Here is a 21,322-nt window from a genome sequence, read left to right on the forward strand (position 1 = left end):
CAAATAATGCAAGAACTTGTGATAAGAAATGTTCAATTTTCTCTTAGAAAGAACATTTACATATGAAAAAGGAAAAATTACTCGACACATCACACATATATGTTGTGTTTATCATTCGTAGCTATGCTTTCAGAAAATTACATTTGTAACTATATTTAAATTTTATAGCAAATTCACATGTAGTATTGAAGAGCAACAAGCTCTCGTAGAAGGTCTTGAGTTTGACTCTCAATGAGAGCATTTTATTTTTCTGTATTTATGTATTTCGCCTTGGTTGAACAAATATAGTCAATATAAGTTGTATTCTTTGTATACACCCCTGTATTTCCTTGTACACGTCCCGTATCCTTTGTATACTGTATTTCCTTGTACACACCCATGTATTCGCCTTGGTTGTATTTGTTGCACGAACGAATACAATTGGCACATACTGTATACATTGCGCGTCTGAATAAAAGTGATATTAGCTGGTAATAAATAATTGAACAATAGTTACGAATGGTAATTAAGCAAACTATAGTTCCTAATGGTAATTAGGCTCTAAACTATAGTGCTTTGTAAAATTTCCAATAAGAAAAATGTTGAAACCTTTTAAAATTTAATCTTTTAACATCTCAAAGGATTAAGGCTAACAAGACTCCCCATGAGAATCCTTGTCATCAACAGGAATAAGAGTATCAAAACTATCAGGAACTAGAAAGATAGTCTATAGTCCCAACCCTCAAAGAAAGAGCTGTTTTTGGGAATTATTCTCGCATAATAGATGCTACAAACAACATTGAGGAACTAAAAAGAGAGCTTTTGTTTCCAGATTAATCCCTAGAGAAAGTAGAAGAGAAATGATCCATGTTGAAAGAAAGAAAAAGGGTAACTCTTTAGTTCATTCTAGTTGGTAAACTGCAATGAAAGGCATCAATACACTCCCCATCCAAAGCTTCCCATCTCTCTCCTCAACCTCACTTACAGCTCTAACAACTTTCCCTTCTCCATCTTCCAATATCTGTAGCAGCTTACCATCAGGGCTATACTTCACAACAATAGCGTGTAGCCGGCCTCCAATTTGCAAGAGGGAACGGAGCTTTACTGGGATCGGAAGCTTCAGCAATAATAGACGAAGTTTCGGGTATATGGAATTTATATAGCTGTAGATGGTGCGGCGACAGTGGATTGCTACCCAAAATTCACCTCTTTCATTTGCTCGGATATTGTCAGGATATCCTGGGAGGACTGCCATCACTTCCAAGGTCCCCGCTTTCTCGCCTTTCAGCCAGTACTTTTGTAACCTATGAAAGAACACGTTACATATTATCACAGCCTCATTCCTCCTACTCATCATAGAATTTTAACAGAACCTATTATTTCCCCAAGAGAACTTATTCAATCAGTGCTTCTTAATACTGAAAACTTTTAAGGTGAATTCAGCAACAAGATTCTTTGAGAAAGATAATTAAAAAAAGAACCTCAACATTTCAGAATTTGGATCTCAGAAGCTTATAAACCAAAATAGAGGTGTTCTTAAAACATCTATCAACAAGTTGCATAATATACATATCTTCTGTCGGTATGTATTCTTATATAAAGATGCATGCATGTACTTTGGCATGCATGCGTAAACATTCAAGGAGTAGAAAACCTTTTCTAGAACAGGATAACATTGATTTTGTAGTGGCACTAGAACAAAAAGTTGATTGGAAAAGAGAACTTTCAGCTCAGAAGCTTCTACTATTTAAATCAACAAGAATAATGTCCTTAAATTTTCATGTTACTCTTACATCACAGGTGTGCGCGCATGAAATGTGTGCTGTATACTCCAGTGATTTTGTTTTTATGTCTTCGTGCATGTATCTTATTATTTGGCAAATATGTGTCTAGGAGATGTCTCTTGGAAAGCAAACAAAAGTTGCAACTATAGAACAGGAAATAGAAACCTAAGTAACTTTTCCTACAGATCTTGAAGATACACCAAATCCTTTACAAATTCAAAAAAATAACTATGTATTGGGGCCTTATATGCCTATATATATATAATACGGAAAAGGATCGAAAATACTCCTTTACTATTCGAAAATGTTTATTTATACCCTTCATTATACTATTGGTTCACTAATGCCCCCGACGTCATAGAATTGGTGCAGAAGTACCCCTCTGCCGTTAGAACCCTCCACCATGGCAACATTATCCCATGTGGCCTGCCATATCGCTGAGGTGGATGCCACATGGCATGCCACCTCATTGCACCTATTTCATTTTACCCCTCTCTACTTCTTCCACCACCACCTCTTTCGGGGAAAAAAAGACCACCCACCTAATGCACATTTCTTTCCCAAGTTCTCATTAAAGGTGTGGTGGCCTGGGTATACAAGATAGATGTATGTATGTAAACAGAGAAACAAGAGAAAAGTAAGAAGGTAAAAGAACACCAAGGGAAGCTGACCATTGTTATGTGTTAGTTCTCAAACACAGCAAGCTCCAGGTCTATATTATTTGGTAACCTTATCTAACGGTTGAAATTGAATGTCTTATGATTAAAAAATATAAAAATGAGATTACTTAATTAATACATTAAATTCCAAATTATATTATATACAAATTTTAAGTCAAAACCACTAGAATTTAGCAATAAATTGAATAGGAGAGTCAATAAATATTGTAAGAAGCATCTCTGATGAACTGTAATTCCTATTTGAATATGACATATTGGAGTTATTTGGTCCATCTCGGGGGTATTCTTCACTGCAGTCCATATGTTAAGTTTTCTGTTTCATAGTTCCAATATAAATGGAGATCACTTTTTCATATTCAATTTTTTAAGTTAGCAATTTATATTACCATATCCACCTCAGCGATTTAGCAGGCCACATGGGATAATGTTGCCATGGTGGAGGGTCTTAACGGCAGAGGGGTACTTTTGCACCAATTCTATGATGTCGGGGACTTTAGTGGACCAATAGTATAACGGAGGGTATAAATAAATATTTTCGAATAGTAGAGGGATATTTCTGACCCTTTTCCGTATATAATAAGTATACCAACCCATCCGTCAACAAACGTACCTGCCCTTGGCACCTTCGCAGAATACTAAGAAGGAACCATCCTTGCTCAGTGATAGACCATTTGGGAATTGGAGATTTCGGATAAGAACAGTGGTATGTTTAGTACTAGGATCGTACTTCAGAACCCTCCCACTATCTTCTGCTGAGTAAACCAACAGCATAAAATTCCTAAGAAAGATGAGATGGGTATTAATATTCAAATCAAAGAAGTAACACATGATACTTGTACAATGCTGTATTAAAACCTGAAGGAAATGATAGTAAATGGCAATGCAAAGTCTTACCAGACCAGATATATACATCTTTGCTATATGTTAGCAGAGTAGGGTATTTATCACAAAGAACTGTTAGCTAAGTTAGGTGCAATCATGCAACCAAATTAAATTCTACGCACAAAGAACTGTTAGCTAAGTTAGGTGCAATCATGCAACCAAATTAAATTCTACGCTTCTCACTAATCATCTATTAACTCTTGCCTCGTCGCAGCATCAACTTTCATTTTTCTGTCCGAGATGCAAATTGCAATGTTCTTAAAAGAAACCATTTTTCTCCCACTAAGATATCAAGTTCACCATGTGAAACATTAGGCCTTTAAATTTCTGAATAGCCCAATGCATTTATGACAAATTCTCATTCTTAAGTTGCTGATAAGTTATGTGCCGTTTGTATTTTGATGATTTAACAAACTTCATATGAGAACTAGATAGGGAACCTATTACACAGCCTCAAAGTGCTCAGAACAACAAGTCACATGTCTGGCACAAGTTCCAACATGATTAGTCAAAGAAACGGCAGAGGGAACAGATGGCTATCAGTTCCTCCGGTGACAGTACAAGTCAACTCCTTACAGTTGTTAAAGTCGCTGCACTGTTTCTCTGCACACACAACAGTGCAGCAGTCACTTTATGGAGCATGCCTTGTACCGACTATTTGCATACATCATCCAATGACCTCACTTATATATTACCAACATGAGGCAAGGGAAAACACACTTGCAAACCCTAAATCATTAAGTCTCTCTCAAGTGTGCTACCGCCTTTCATTGACTCCAAGGCTTGAAGAACAAAGTAGCAACAGAACAAAGGACCAGATCCCAGCATTGAGTTTATCGTGTGTCCTTAGTATTGTTGTATCTTTGTTAGTGTTATTTACTTGTAATTCCTACTCAGCTTAGTTAGAAGCATTCTGTAGGACATCTTCTGTAAAACCATAAACCTTGTGTTTGTGTTTGGCTAGAGTTAGTCAAAGTGGTGAGCTTTGTAATAGAGTTATAACAAAGAGACTTGCAATAGAGTTATTGCAAGTAGGTGAGGGATTAAGAGGTTAATTCCTAGATTACAATAGGTTGTAATCTAAAGTTTGCTCGGTTAGTGAAGTTAAAATCCTACGAGTGTAGGTCGTGGCTTTTAATCCCGTGAGCTGGGAGTTTTTCACGTAAAACATTGTTGTGTCATTTACTTATTATTGTGTGTGTGTTCTGTGGGAACTACAGTTTAGTGGATTCTTAGTTTACATCAATTGGTATCAGAACAGGTTCTTTCTATAAGGCTAACACCTAGAAAGAATCCACATGGCTGCTCCACCAAATTTTGAAGAAGTTCAATCAACCTACAGACCACCAAGAATCAATGGACAATACTACAGATGGTGGAAGACAATGATACATGATTTTATCATGCCTGAAGATTCAGAGCTTTGGAATGTCATCTACGATGGACCCTTCATCCCTATGAAGACCATTGACGAGCCAACAGTGACAGTTCCAAAGACAAGGAAGGAGTACAACGATGCTGACCGCAAAGCTATAGAGAAAAACTTTCGAGCAAAGAAGATCCTCGTCTGTGGTATTGGACCAGACGAGTATAACAAAATTTCAGCTTGTCAATCTGCCAAGGAGATCTGGGAGGCTCTCCAAACCACACATGAAGGAACAACTCAAGTCAATTAGTCAAAGATCGACATGCTCACTACTGAGTATGAACTCTTCAGGATGAAGGATGATAAGTCCATTCAGGACATGCATACTCGATTCACCTCCATCATCAATGAGCTCCACTCTCTAGGAGAGATCATTCCAAGGAACAAACCGGTCAGGAAAATACTCAGTGTATTATCTGGTTCTTGGGAGAGTAAAGTCAATGCTATCACAAAGGCAAAAAATCTACAAAAGTTGACCATTGACGAGCTCATTGGAAATTTGAAGACCTATGAAGTGAAGAAAAAGAAGGACCATGAAAGAAAAGAATCCAAAAAGGAGAAGAACCTGGTCCTCAAGGCAGACAACAATGACTAAGTTGTGAGAATGCTGACATGGCTTATTTGACAAGGAGATTTCAGAAAATGGTTCGCAGAAATGGAAGCATTCTGAAAAGGGGCAGCTCCAGCAGACCAAAAGGTTATGACTTGTGTCATAAATGCAGGAAGCCAGGACATTTCATCAAAGATTGTCCTCTCCACAAGTAAGACCAGTACAAGCACAACACAGACAAAACAGCCAAGAGGAACCCGGTTCCTGACAGGAAATTCAAGAGAAGATGTCGCTGACAATGTTGTGAAACAAGCTCTTGCTGCATGGGGAGATTTCTCTCGTGAATCTGAGGGAGATGATGAACAAGACGACACCTCCAAGATGGCCGTTGAAAGCGAAGCAGCTGAATATGACTCCATCTTTGCCCTGATGGCAAAATCTGACGAGGATGAAGATGATGATGACGATGAGGTAAATTTTCTAAACGTTCAAAGAAATTTGAAGTCTTATTCTCAAAAGAAGCTTGTATCCTTAGCTAATGTTCTAATTAATGCTTATCATAACCTTATCAACGATAAAAATGTGTTAACTGTGGAACTAGGAGAGGTAGAACATGAGAGAGATGATTTGGTAGTCGTAGTTGTTGATTTAAAAGAAACCATTGAGGATTTAAAGAAAGAAAAGGATGCTCTAAGTGAGAAAATTGAAAAAGTAAAGCATGAGAGAGATGACTTGGTGGTAGTAGTTGTAGATCTAAAAGAAACAGTAGAAGAATTAAAAAGAGAAAACAATTCTGGACACACTTTAAAAGGTAAGGAAGTGGCAAGTGAGGCACACCTTAAACTTGAAAATGAGCTCAAAATGGTGAAACTGAGCCTGTGTGCTGAACTTGAAAGAAATAGACAACTTCAGGAAGATCTAGGCAGAGTTAAAAATGACCTAGATAAATCTCTAAAGTGGACCTAGTCCTCTGATACAATCACTGCCATGTATAAAAAAACAGGGGGAACAGGTAGGGAATTGGGTTCCAAAATGAAAAGGTTCTTTACAACCCACATAGCAAGTATGTTACTGTCCCTGATAACTGGTTTTGCACTCACTGTGGTAACACTGGGCACTTTAAAGAATCCTGTAAAGCTAGATTTCAGTCCCAATAGAAAAACAAAGTTTTTGTTGAAAACGTACCTACTGCTAAGGAACCTGGTCCCTCCAATAAAAAACGTGCAATGCCTGCTTGGACAAGAAGAAGTTTAATTCGCCCCTTTCCTCACTACAAGGGTTTGGGTTCCTAAGTCTAATCTCTTCCTTGTGCATGGAGCAGTGAAAGGAAGCAGCCAAAGATGGTATATGGATAGCGGTTGCTTTAAGCATATGACTGGAAGGACTGATGATTTCCTTTCACTCAAAGCTCTGCAAGGTGGAAGTGTGTCCTTTGGCAATGGCAAAAAGGGATACATTCTGGGAGTTGAAAGAGTTTGGGAAGATACTCACTCACTCACTCAATTGAGAATGTGTACTATGTGAATGGACTGAAATACAGCCTATTGAGTGTCTCTCAAGTTTGCGACAAAGGAAATAAAGTTGAATTCTTATCAAAGACTTGCATAGTCACCAATCTTGTGACTGTTGAAGTGGTTCTAATGGCAAAAAGATTCAAAAACATCTACGTTGCTGATTTTGAGTCCTTGAACAGTGGGGATCTTACATGTTTGAGTGTTGTTGATGATGATGCTGAGTTGTGGCACAGAAGATTGGGACATGCAAGCTTCTCATTGCTAAACAAGCTAGTTAGGAAGGACCTGGTTCGTGGGCTGCCTAAGTCAAGGTTCAAGGATCACAAGGTGTGATGCATGTGTAAGAGGAAATCAAGGCAGGTCCTCCTTCAAGCCAAAAAAGGAAGTAAGCACCTCGAGGTCACTAGATCTTCTTCATATGGATTTGTGTGGATCTATGAGGGTACCCAGTAGAGGAAAGAAATATATCTTTGTCATAGTTGATGACTACTCCAAATTCACAAGGACCTTATTCCTCAGAACCAAGGATGAAACTTTTCTAGTCTTTGCTGCCTTCGTGAAGCATATTCAAATAAAAATAAGCCATAATGTTGTAAGCATAAGATTCGATCATGGTACAGAGTTCGACAATGCTAAATTCGACGAATTCTGTGCTGAAAATGGTACAAGTCATAATTTTTCAGCTCCCAGAACACCCCAACAAAATGGTGTTGTGGAGAGGAAAAATAGGACTCTTGAAGACATGGCAAGGACGATGCTAATTGACAGTGGTGTACCAAAAAGCTCTTGGGCGGAGGCGGTGAACACTGCCTGCTATTTGATAAACAGGTGCATGATCAGGTCCCTCTTAAACAAGACCCCGTATGAATTGCTGAATGGGAGGAAACCCAAGCTGACTCACCTAAGAACGGTTGGTTGCAAATGTTTCGTTCTCAATAATAGTAAGGAAGCGCTGGGAAAATTTGATGCCAAAAGTGATGAAGGAATCTTTCTTGGATATTTCTCACAAAGCAAAGCATACAAAGTCTACAACAAAAGGATTCAATGTGTTGAAGAAAGCATACATGTAATCTTTGATGAATCACACCATTTAAGTGGGAAAGATTCACATGATAAGAATGATCAAGATGGAGAGCAATCAAAGGTTCCTGGAGAAGTTATTGATGTGGCAAATGGAAAGGCTGATCTGATGAGTCAGGTCAAGGAATTTAATGAAGAAGATGCAGCAGAACCTCCAGCTGATTCAGAGGAACCTGGTCCCTCCATTACAACAACTGAAGCAGAAAACAGAGTTGTTGATGCCGTGCAAGGAACTCCTGATACTGAGCGGAGAAGTGGCACTCACTCCTTCATTGATGCTAACGATGGATCCATTCAGAGGAACCTGGGTCTTCTCACAATGAGATTCAGGTGTCCAACTGGAAGCACAAAATTTCACATTCTCTCCAGAATGTGATCACTCCTCTTGATTCAAGGATTCAAACCAGATCAAAGACGAGAAACATGTTTGCCTTCTCAGGTTTCCTTTCTCAAATTGAGCCCAAAAATATCAAGAAAGCATTGAAAGATGCTGACTGGATTACTGCTATGCAAGATGAACTCCATCAATTTGAGAGGAACAGTTAATGGCACCTGGTTCCTCGACCTTCAGATAGAACTGTTATAGGAACCTGGTGGGGGTTCAGAAACAAGCTTGATGAGTTTGAAAATACAACAAGGAACAAGGCCAAGTTAGTGGTTCAAGGCTATAATCAAGAAGAAGGTATTGACTATGGTGAGACTTTTCCTCCAGTTGCACGAATGGAAGCCATCAGAATTCTCATTGCCTTTACATCTCATATGGAATTCAAATTGTTTCAAATGGATGTCAAGAATGCATTTCTGAATGGGCATTTATAGGAAGAAGTCTTTGCCAAACAACCACCTGGTTTTGAATGTCATGAGCATCCTGAACATGTATTCAAGCTCCACAAGGCACTATATGGTCTAAAGCATGTCCCTCGTGCATGATATGAAAGGTTGTCCAGGTTCCTTCTGGAAAATGGCTTTACAAGAGGGAAAATTGACAAGACTCTCTTTTTGAAGAAACGAGGGAGGAACCTGCTGATTGTGCAAGTTTATGTTGACGACATCATTTTTGGTGCAACAAATAATTCCTTATGTGAGGAGTTTCCCAAGCTTATGGGAAGCGAGTTTGAGATGAGCATAGTGGGGGAACTGAACTTGTTCCTAGGTCTGCAAGTTAAGCAAACCTCTAAGGGAACGATGACAAGTCAGCAGAATTAAATTAAAGAGCTTCTGAAAAGATTTGAGATGGAAAGTTCAAAAGCCATTGATACTCCTATTGCCACTGCCACTCGTCTGGACATGGATGAACCCGGTTCCCCTGTGAATGAAATCATGTATAGAGGTAACATTAGTTCACTTTTGTATCTCACAGCCAGCAGACCTGATATTGTGTCCAGTGTAGGATTACGTGCTAGATTCCAATCAAGTCCAAAGGAATCTCATCTGAAAGCTGCCAAGAGGATTTTGAGGTATCTCAAAGGAACACAGGACCTGGTCCTCTACTATTCTTTGGGAGACAATTTCGACTTAATTGGGTATGTTGATACTGATTATGCTGGTTACTTGGTGGATAGAAAGAGTACATCTGGGATGGCACATTTTCTGGGATCATGCTTGATTTCATGGGTACAAAGAAACAAAACTCTGTGGCTCTTTCCACTGTAGAAGCTGAATATGTGGCAGTTGCTTCCTATTGTGCTCAACTGCTGTGGATCAAGCAACAACTGGAAAATTTTGGTGTATTTTCTGATTGTGTGCTATTATCGTGTGACAACACAAGTGCTCTCAACATGGCAAAGAACCCAGTTCAGCATAAGAGGATAAAGCACATTGATGTGCGACATCACTTTCTCAGGGATAATGTTGAAAAGGGTCTCCTCTTCATGAAGTTCTGCAAAACAGAAGACCAGGTAGCTTATATTTTCACCAAAGCATTGAGCAGAGAGCACTTTGAAAAGAATCGACTGGCATTAGGACTGATAAAATTAAACTAAGCATCAGGTCCCTCCATGATTGGCTATGAAGGAATGAACAGGTAAACTGCTAAAAAGTGTTTTTTGGCAATTTCCAACTCATTTCTATACAGTTACAGGTAAACACGCATGGCAACTACAGAACAAACAAGCAGCTAATGATATTGCATTTTGGTAAAAGGATGATGCTCACATTTACAAAACTCAGTCAGGGAACATGGTTCCCTTTACTCACGTTAGTAGTTCCTTTTACACTCATGCGTATTTTAAACGGCTATAAAAGTGTCACGTCATTAAATGTGTCCGCCCTTCTCTCTCATCCTTTTACAACCCAAGTGTCACACCCATTACAAACCGACCCGTCTACCTAGTCCGTTACACCCATTTGTAACTGGTCCCTCATCCCCTCTAAATAACCCCAAAAAACGTTTTTCTCACAACTATCCACATCAAAGCCATCAAACTTCCTTCTTCTCTCAAAAATCCTCTCTTTCTCGTGTCTTTACTTTAAAAAATTCACTATGTCTTCCCAAAATCTAGAGCATTCAAATGTTACCAGTGTCACTCCCACTGCGTCTTCGTCTCACGAAGCACTGCCGCGTGAGCCTGAGTCTCAACTATCACCAAGTGAAAACCCCAACTCAGACCAACAACCACCCACTGTTTCTTCTCTAACCCCATCGAGTTCTGGTTCTCATCGTAGTCGCAAAAATCAAACCCCCAAAAGGTTTGTCGCTACAACCTCTCTCTCTGCTTTACCGGAAAAAATGGGAGACGACGAAATATTGGACGGAGAAGAGTTGGAGAAGTATTTGCAGCCCAAGAAGATGTTGCTGGCAGTGGTGAAGCATCAGAAGTACCTCCTCCGACGTTTGATTTGAATGTTGCCTCTCCGACAAGTAATGCTCCTCTTGCATCTACCGATTCTACACTGTTGGGTGTGAGTGAGAGAGAAGCTATAAAGAATATGTTACTTATTGCTAACGATGAAGGGTTGGTTAGGGAGTATGAGTGTGGTGATATGACCGCTGGGTCTCGGGGGGAAGGAGAAAGAAGTGGAGTTGGAGGTGGGGAATTGGTGCCTCTTGGTAACTTGGTGCCAGTCAGTACTACAGGGGAGACAACAGAGGGACCTGCTCCCTCTGCCCAAGAAGAGCACTCTGCTCTTACTTAGGATGAAACCACATGCTCTTCAAAAGAGCCCCTGGTTAGTACTGACCCTGCTCCTTCTCCTCACTTTGATGCAGTGCCATTGGATTTTGTTATTCCTGAGATGAGACTTTTGTCTGAAGAGGAGAATGATAACAGTGAGGAAGATTATGATGATGTGACTGTGGCAAGCTTTATTGCTGCTAGAAGTGGTAGGGTAGTTCCCAAAGCCCGTTCTTAAAAGACCCACTATTAGGCAACAGAAGAAAGAAGCTCTTGAGAGTGCTCTGAAGAGAAACAAGGAGGAAAAGAAAAGAAGAAGGCTGGTGAAAGGGGGAAGTTAGTGAATGAGGAAGATGTGCCTCCGGCAAACATTATGAATGTTGAAGATGAAGGGGTGAATGAGGAACCTGCTTCCTTAATTCGTAAATCCTCTAAGAAATCTGTGCCTACAAAGCCCAAGAAAGGATCGTCTGTGAAAGAGGTGAAGTTTGATAAAGAGAAGAGTGTTGAAGAAGAGGAGTCTAAGTGAGAAAAGTAAGTCTGAAAAGAAGGAGAAAAGTGTGAAGAAGTCTCAGAAGAGGAAGGCAAGTGACAAAGAGAAACTTGGTTCCTCCAAGAAAGCCAAAGTGGATGTGTCTGAAGTTGAGAGAAGAGAAACCCTTAAGAAGCAAAGGGTGTTATGGGGCAGAGCGTTTGACACTGACATTCTTGAAATGTTAGGCATGAGACAATTGTTTTCAATCTGCGAGTTTCAGAAGTGGACTCATTTGTTTACCATTCAAAGTCCCAAGGTTTATGAAGAGGAGGTTCGCAGTTTCTACGCAAATCTGTTTACTGTGGAAGACGACAAAATCTGCTTGAAGGTTAATGGAGTGGATTTTGTGATGGACAAGGCTGTTCTAGGAAGTATCTTGGGTGTGCCCACTGAAGGGCTCTCATCTGTTGAAGGGACCTATTCCCCAGACTTTAGAAAGGTCATTCTAAAAGCTCAGCCTGTTTAGCAAGGGGAACGGGTGCACAAGAAGGCCCTCCTTCCAGCGTATCAGCTTATGTCTGAAATAGTGAACAAGGTCCTGCTTCCACGCACAGAAAGGCGTTCCATTACTTCAAAAACGGACGTGTTCCTCATGGAAGTTCTGGATGCATACACCACCATCAATCTGCCTGGTATCATGATTGAACATATGAAAAAGGTGGCAGACTTCAAGGACGGGAGCCATGGTTTGCCTTATGGGTTCTTGCTTACTAGAGTGTTTCAATTCTTCAAAGTCTCTTTGGGAAGAGCAACAGTGGGAACTCGAAAGCAAACTTTCTCAAAGACAACCTTGGAGTAATGCGAGTGTATTGACAAGAAGGGGGGTGTTGGCAGCAATTCTACTATTTCTCAGTTAATTGATGCTCAGAATGCTGCTAACGAGGAAATAAGGAGGCTGAAGTATAGGAATGCCATTCTTGAGGGGCAGCTCAGTCAAGCCAAGGAGGAACCTGGTTCTAGCAGTGCACAAGGCGCAGAGGTTGCCCACTTGACTGCTAAAACTGCAGACCTGAGGAAACAGGTTGAGGACCTAAAGAGCAACTGATAAACGAGCAGCGGTCTGCAAATGCTTCTCAAAGCCCTTGCCTCCTCATCCTTCCCTCCCTCTGCCAGTGTCCCTTAAACAGTTCCCCTCTCAGTGTCTCGTTTAACGATGTTTGTCTTAACCCCAGTGTCCTTTTTGGTTTGTTGGTGTTATGACTGGTGCTTTAAGATTTTTTTTATGTGGATGTTTTGTAACAATGGTGCTACTGCCTCTGTGTTCTTCTCTTATTAATTAATGAGCATCTCAGTCTTTTGCTATGCATGTTATACTCTTGTGCTCTGTTTATAGCTATGTTGTGTGCACACATGCAGCATGAGTTAACTTTGCTGGACTTCTTTTTGCGTTTACTTGCATATATTCTTTTTATGATGCCAAAAGGGGAAGAAAATTGAAGAAGGGAACAAAAAGGGGAACAAGTTCTCAGGGGGAATAAAGTTATTCTGCAGGTGAATTGTAAAGAAATCTGGTTCTCAGGGGAACATCAATTATAAGTTTGTCATCTTCAAAAAGGGGAAAATTGATAAGTTATGTACCTTTTGTATTTTGATGATTTAACAAACTTCATATGAGAACCAGATAGGGAATCTATTACACAGCCTTAAAATGCTCAGAACAACAAATCACATGTCTGGCACAAGTTCCAACATGATAAGTCAAAGAAACGGCAGAGGGAACAGATGGCTATCAGTTCCTTCGGTGACAGTACAAGTCAACTCCTTACAGCTGTTAAAGTCGCTGCACTATTTCTCTACACACGCAATAGTGCAGCAGTCACTTTATGGAGCATGCCTTGTACCGAATATTTGCATACATCATCCCAATGACCTCACTTATATATTACCAACATGAGGCAAGGGAAAACACACACTTGCAAACCCTAAATCATTAAGTCTCATCAAGTGTGTTGTCGCCTTTCATTGACTCTAACGCTTGAAGAACAAAGTAGCAACAGAACAAAGGACCAGATCACAGTACTGAATTTATCGTGTGTCCTTAGTATTGTTGTATCTTTGTTAGTGTTATTTACTTGTAATTCCTACTCAGCTTAGTTAGAAGCATTCTGTAGGATATCTTCTGTAAAACCATAAACTTTGTGTTTGTGTTTAGCTAGAGTTAGTCAAAGTGGTGAGCTTTGTAATAGAGTTATTACAAAGAGGCTTGCAATAGAGTTATTGCAAGTAGGTGAGGGATTAAGAGGTTAATTCCTAGATTACAATAGGTTGTAATCTAAAGTTCGCTCGGTTAGTGAAAGTTGAAATCCTACGAGTGTAGGTCGTGGTTTTTAATCCCGTGGGGTGGGAGTTTTCCACGTAAAACACTGTTGTGTCATTTACTTACTGTTGTGTGTGTGTTCTGTGGGAACTGATAGAGAATCAGGTTCTCTATACAGTTTGGTGGACTCTTAGTTTACATCAGTTGCGTCAAGGTTAACCATATAAAGAAATCTACACATAAAACGAAGAAACAGTAAATTCACAATCTACCTTCTTTGGTACTTGGTGCTGCTATCTGTAAAATAGATGTTTCCTTCATCATCAATGTCGAGGTCATTTGTGAATCCCAGAGGCACTCCTTCAGCCTCAGTTGTCAATGTTTCTGCTAGTCCGCCTTCAGGCCCTACTTTCATCACCCCAAAATATGCATCTGCAATATACAAGTCACTTGTTGTCTTATCAAACCGTAGCCCCAAAGGTCTACCACAGATGTGCTCATTTTTTAAGTAGCTCAGGGGTAATGGTTTTGGGTCACAAAGGCCAGACCTAAGAATTCAGATCACAGAATCCATTAGAAAGAAAGTTGAGCTAAAATCTAAATCATCTATATGAGAAAAAAAATTACGTACAAAGAAAAATAAAAAGCAATTTGGAAACATTATAAGATGACATATGCAGCACAATTACCAAAGATAAACTTTATAAAGAGCAAAAGAAGCAATAACATCTTCTTCTTTTTTTATTGGTAATAACATCTTAAAATTTGATGTCGTCATATTAGCTAAACGGACCTAACAATCTTAGCATGGAAGATCTGGCATGGTCATAAATCATAATTTCCTAGAATTCCAATCAGATAATTACAAGTTCAGAATATACCAGGATCATAAAACTTGAATTAAATGATTACACAAAGGAAAACAATATCAATTCCTCTGATACAGGTCAATTATCAAATTATAAATGAAAACTCTTCCTGCTAGGTCCAGGACTAAATAATAATCATCTCTGTAGAGCAGGAACTCATGGTCCTTTAAACTTTCTTAACAATTTCAAGCTAGATAGAATAAAAAACTGTGAAATGTGCAGCTTTCCTTAAAAATACATGTCCTCTTATTAGAATCTGAAGATCATTTCCCGAATGTGCTTTCATACCATCCTGAAATTGACCGAAGCGAGATAGCTTTTGAAAACGGGATTGACTCCCATCTGATTCCGGTGCTTAACAATGCTAGCATAATATAACTAAGACCCTGCATCATGTTGAATTGGTTAAAGAATATTAATTAGGTAGAGGCTTGGATTCCTGCAACTGATGCAACATGCATATTCATCAAGCCATGTTATTATAGCTAGAATGACAATGTGGCTGATAGAGTCTGGAACAATAAGACTGCAAACTGTGGGTTGACAGAACTTCTGGTTCTCGTTGGTCATACTTTGTGAATGTTCCGAGATAGTTAACAATCAAATGATATACTTTTTGGTGTACTATATCCAGAAAAATCTGCAATCATCCAAACACTAGCTCAATACAAGCAAGATACGAGTCGAGTATTGATGCTCTTAGGTACTGCTTAAAGCGTCCTACATTCTGACAACATATGCTTGAGCAGAACTAGATGAGGTGATTCTATAGATAGTTTGTCACTCTTTTATCTCTTGCTGGTACCATTATCTTAATCCATGGCTTTAAGATAAGCACTTGGATAAAGTCATTTGCATATTGCAATTTACATATGCTAGAGTAGCATTGACCTACTATTTCCCTACGTATTTCCTAGATTTTGTGAATGATTCGATTAGTAACTCTTTCAAGGCTGTCCGTCCCAACTTCCGAAAGTAAACTCTGTCTTCCATCTCGTGTCAAATGATCAAAACATTTTGTTGCATCTCAAAGTTTGCCTCTTTGGAGGCTATTCACCAATTCAGCCCTGATTTCTTTTAAGTTAGCTCGCATGGAAGGCACCTTCAAGCATGCTCTCACCGGATCCTTATTGCTTAAGCTTCATGGTGTCATATAGCAGTCTTGTTCGGACACAAGGTTTGCTAGGAATAAGAAATATCCACTTTGCTTGGTCTATTAGTAAGCGAAAGGTACAATACCATAGGGGAGAAACAGTTGCTTCGTAGTGTGGTTCCGTAGCATAACCTTAGGTACTAACATTTAACTTGGATAGATGAGCAACTTTATGGGGACCATCATGAGTTGGAGCTGCTACCCACAAAAAAGAAGTTCTTGCTGAATGCGTAAAAAACATTTTTTCTCCAAATACAGGATTCACTTCAGTTAAAACATCTTAAGTTCCCCTAGGACAAAAAGGAATGCTTAGGGAAAGTTGATTCTGTTAACTTCACCTTTAGTAACCACTTAACTGGTAGCTAGATGATATTATACAGAGTCATCCACAATCATCACAATGTATAACTGTTCTTTCTAAGTACAGCCATCAAAAACCCTATCTTGCAAGACCAACCACCTCCCTCCCCAGACATTTATAGGAGTACTTTGTGAACTATTGCTGCCATTTTCACTCTCCATCACCAGTCCCAAATACCATGAAAGAGAAAGTTACCATAGCTAATCCTGGATGCAACATTGTGCAAATAAAAACTTCACTATAAAATACCGCACTCTCTCTCAGTCTAAAGATCAAAGCTTCATTTCATTAATTGTTGTTATAGAGTATCTCAAGTTTGCATCAGAAGTGAATCTTCATACCATAATTTGACTTAAAAAACACAAACAAAACTTCCAACATAACAGACCAAAATGTAAATTCAAAAGACACTCAAATTCAAACCTATATTAGTACTTTCTGCCTTTCTCATGATGAAAGAGCACCTCAGAGGTCAACACATATTACACAAAGCTATATTACACAATGAAAAACATAACTATTAAATCGAGGAAGAACTAATGACCGTTCTGTCTGCTTTCACCATGGGTACAGCAACAAAGAACCTCATCGTAATAAGGTGTGCATCATGCTCAAAAAATTGTTAAACCAAGTGCTAAGTAACCAGTGGCAGAGCCACATGTACTCAAGGGGTATCAACCGACAATCTCGTCGGAAAATTAGACTGTGTAGGTGCGTAAATATTCTTTTAATATGTATATATGCTATAACCATAACAAAGTGACAAGCAGTGAATCAAAAGGATAGTTGAATGAGAAAAGGGCATCGGAAACACCCACAATCTGAGTCAACAAGCTAAAGTTTTAGCTAATAAAATTCGTTAAGCTCAATATTTCATCAGGAAAGCTGGTATCCTTGCAGATCAGTCAACATTTCTTTAATTTTTCCATAGACAAGTTCGGCCAGTAGGCTTAAAACTTAAAACTAATTATAAATGTTAGTTAAGAAACAGCATCTGCATGTTGAAAATGTCATAAGTTTTCCATATAAATTAGCACATTTCTTCAGGATCAAGAAAATGGTCATTAAAAAAACAAAGGCGTAATTACAACAACAGAAAGAAAAGCTACTGACCTATTAGCAGAGGTATAGGCAAAATCAGTCCATTTCTGTCCATCCCAAAACACAATTCTCCCGTCAGCTATACCTGTGTAGGGTCCACGACCTTTTGGGTCAAATGCGATACTTTCCGGGCCCTGAATTTGGTTCAAAAACTTTATTTCTGATTTCTGAAGCAAGTTTTTGGTGTCCTTTTCTACTGGTATTTCAGACCATACTGGCGCTTCAACTTTGTAAGCCTTAAAGTCTTTGGATTCAGAAATTGCACTCTGCTTTAAAGGGTCAAGCCCACAGTACAGTGCCACCAGAAGAAATATTCCGGCAAATACTACCGCCGGCTTCATTGCCGGAAAAGTTTGTGTCTATGATTTTTGGAATGTAAATTTTGAGGTAGGTTTAAAAATTTGTGTCTATGAATTATTGAGTAATGATGTGTAAAGTTTGCTACCAAAAAACTTTCGGGGATTCTTGAATCTTGTGGGGTTTTTTTTTCATGAGAAGGAAATGCTATTAGTAGTAGCTAAGCAGAGTAACTGCTCCCCTGCTTCTGCTACTCACCCATAAAAAGGGAGTACAAAATCCCCACGCTTCCATGCATGTGACTTTTGATGATACTAGTACTAACTCAATAAAAAATTTATTTAAAATTTATCTTTGAGATATAAAATAAAAATATAAGTTCTTAAAAATAATAAATATTGATCGTATATAACTAATAATAAATGAATCTGCTCCGTGAAAATACTCAATCACCAGTCAAATAATTCAACTTAAAATACATTTCAAAGAATGACAGAAGTTAGAACGGGAAGTGTGTATTTAGTTTGGAAGTATTATTTTTCAAGTGAGATTAGTATTTAAATAATACTAATTAGCTAGCTCATATCAATTTTTAAGTATTTAATTGCAATTATATTTTTATTCGATAACAAAAAAATTTCAAATAATAAAAAGTCGATTAGGTGAAAAATCATCCACGGAAAAAAGAAATGATAATTCTTTGTAAATCTCAAAAATTTAAGAATCACTTTATACCATAAATAAAGTCTACAATTAAAATGCCCTTTTAAAAGACATAATTATAGTCAAAAAACTCGATTATATTTAGCTAAATTTAATACTATCTAAAAAAATTAAAAGATCTCATAAACTATCTTGTTGGAATAATTGATAATTTTGGAGTTTGTTATTAATTTATGCTCAATATTCCAAACAATTGTAATTACTAATTTAAAAGCTTTGAAAACTAATATAATATAGAATACTATTATTAGTGGATTAGTCTTCTATATATTGTAAGTATTCTAATATAGAAGAGCTTCAAAGAAATCAGAACGTAAACAAGTTTTAAAGAAATTTAAAGAAACTTCCATATTATCCAAAGCCAAACGTACTTCCTCTTTCTTTAATGTTCTTATTCTCTCCTTTATTTATTTTATTTATTATTTATATATAATTTAAGTGTAAAATTTATATAAGGTAAAATATTAATGATTTTAAAGTTTTAAATGTCAGAATATTTAATACAGTTCAAATAAGGAAAAAATTATTATACAAACTCCTAAATGTTAGGGAATTAATTAAATGACTATTTCTAAATATTAAAAAAATAATCAAATGACTATTTTATCCAGTGTTAGTTCTATTTTTAAAGGATAAAAAAGGCGAACGATATTTCGCTAAAGGCCTTCGTACTTTTAATATAATATAGATTTTGTACTACTAAAAAAAAATTAAAACACCAAATTCTTTAAATTTTATTCACAATAACAAAAGTATAAAATTATTTTTATTACATTAAGTAAGTATAAATATAATAATAAAGCCATGTAATTATTGTTGACTAAACTTTATACAATGAAGGGTAGTCTTGGACCAACCTAGAATCTAAAGTATTTCCTCAACATACATTTTGTCTTTTCACCTTAGTACTAAGTCATGTCAATTTATTGTGTGACTTAGGTTATGGGTTCGAGTCATAAAATAAGTAACTGATACTTTCATTAGAGTAGACTACTTATATCATATCTCCTTGAGATGCCTTCCTCGGATCCTGCATGAACGCGAGATGTTTTGTGCTCCAAATTGTCCAAATTTTACACAATATAACAATACTTACACAAAAAAATTCTCATTGTAATGGTAATGTTTACCTTGATAAATAAATTATCGTTATAATGATTAATGTTTAATGATTTTATTGTTATAATAAGAAAAATTTACTTAAAAACATTTTTATGAGTTTAATACTGTGGAAAATAAATTTCAATTATTTTAATATGAAAAGATATTTTAAGGATTTTATTATATAAATTATAGATAAAATTCAGGTATCCTGATTTTATATGACTGGGAAGATTATTTGGAAATAAACTACAAATTAGATGGTCATACTACCACATTACTAGTGCCAAAAGATGTTTAGTAAGTGTGTATTTTATATGGATGTGCGAATGGATAGGAGCGGAGCCATCTTAGCTTAAGCGGTGTTATCCGACACCGCTTTGTTTGAAAAATTTGCTATATATATATATATATATATATATATATATATATTTGATTAGTATACAAAAATGAAATAACTATTAAATATATTAAAATGAGACTTCTCATCACATTGAAAGGCGCATCTCTTATGGTTAAGCGCCTAAAATTATTGTGAAGTATCGTGGGTTCTAATTCTAACCTCAATTTTGTGTTCCGCTTGCAACTATTTCTATTGTAAGTTAACTTGCATCTTTTTTGGGGGGATGAAATTGATCAAGACTTATTTGCAAAAGAGTCATTTTTGGTACTTACATACAAAAAGAAGTATTAAGTATTATTTTTAATTGGAATATTATGAGTCCATTCCAAAAGAGTAAATAAAAACTCGTTGAGCAGAGTTATAGTAGTTACTTTATTAATATGACTTGAATTATATTTTTGTAGTATATAATGTTATTATATTGGATTGTTCATCTATTTTGTTAGATGTCTACAGCTTACAAGAAATCATATGTACGCCCCTTCGAATGGATTCTAAATAAAACTACTTCCTCGTTCCATTTTCCGTTACACTTCCTTCTTTTTAGTCTTTTTTCCAAAGAGCTTGACTCAGTATTTGGAAACTATTTGTTTTTAAATTTTGAAAAGAAGTTTATCAACTATTTGAACTCAAAACAGGTGAAGTCTCTTTCTAGAAAATTAAAAGAGCGAGTTTCGATGAATGTTTACGTTACACTTGATTTTCTTAGTCTTGCTTGAAAGTTATATAGATAATAATTTGTTCTAAATTTCTGAAAAACCAATTTTCGACAAAGTTTATCCAATTATTTAAACATTAGAAAAACACCCAAAAATGTGATCTAACGATTAATGAAATTTTTGCAAACTTTAGAGTGCTAGCGAGACAAAAAATACTACGTAGAAAGTAATTATTTACTTAAAAAGTTACAATCAGCAGGTATGTATGTGTATATCATTCACATATTGTATATCATAAAAGTATGATGTTTAATTTTTTAATGGACAAATTTGTGAATGAGTACACGCGGACAGTTTTTTGTACTTAATTTGTACTTCCTCCGTTTACTTTTAGTTGTCCACTATTATTAAAAATATATTTTTACGTTTATTTGTGTATTTTAGCAAATCAAGAAATAGACAATATTTTTTGTTTGTTTTACCCTTATCATTAACTACTTATTTCTTAAATTATTTTTAAAGATTTTTTGAAATGTTATTATTATTATTATTATGGATAAAATTATAAAATATTTATTTATTTATTTTTCTAAGAAGCGAAAAGTCAAAAGTGAACAACTAAAAGAAAAAGTAAAATCCAATAATTAAAGCAGGGCCGGCACTAAGGCAAATGCTTTAGGCCCCCAATTTTTGAAGGCCCCATTTTTCAGTAATAATTACTAATTGAAGGACTTTTTCTAGCCGACATATATATATATATATATATTTTAAATTTTAAGAGATTAGTTGAGCAAGTATATAGGTTAATTCTTCTTTTTTCATTTAAAAAAATATTAAATTAAGATAGAAATTATA

The 21,322-nt window shown here is 36.9% G+C and overlaps 1 protein-coding gene across 1 annotated transcript; it reads right to left on the reverse strand.

Annotated features, from left to right (window-relative positions):
- Positions 1-563: 563 nt before the first annotated feature.
- Positions 564-17,870, reverse strand: LOC104085597 (protein STRICTOSIDINE SYNTHASE-LIKE 3-like). Its single transcript, XM_009589675.4, has 4 exons — positions 17,297-17,870; positions 14,073-14,348; positions 3,054-3,221; positions 564-1,283 (listed from the first exon to the last, which is right to left on the reverse strand). The coding sequence occupies exons 1-4, from the start codon at positions 17,623-17,625 to the stop codon at positions 881-883; spliced, it is 1,176 nt and encodes a 391-aa protein (XP_009587970.1). The 5' UTR covers positions 17,626-17,870; the 3' UTR covers positions 564-880.
- Positions 17,871-21,322: the final 3,452 nt, after the last annotated feature.

The sequence above is a fragment of the Nicotiana tomentosiformis genome, chromosome 6 (genome assembly GCF_000390325.3).
Source record: "Nicotiana tomentosiformis chromosome 6, ASM39032v3, whole genome shotgun sequence".
Lineage (NCBI taxonomy): Eukaryota > Viridiplantae > Streptophyta > Magnoliopsida > Solanales > Solanaceae > Nicotiana > Nicotiana tomentosiformis.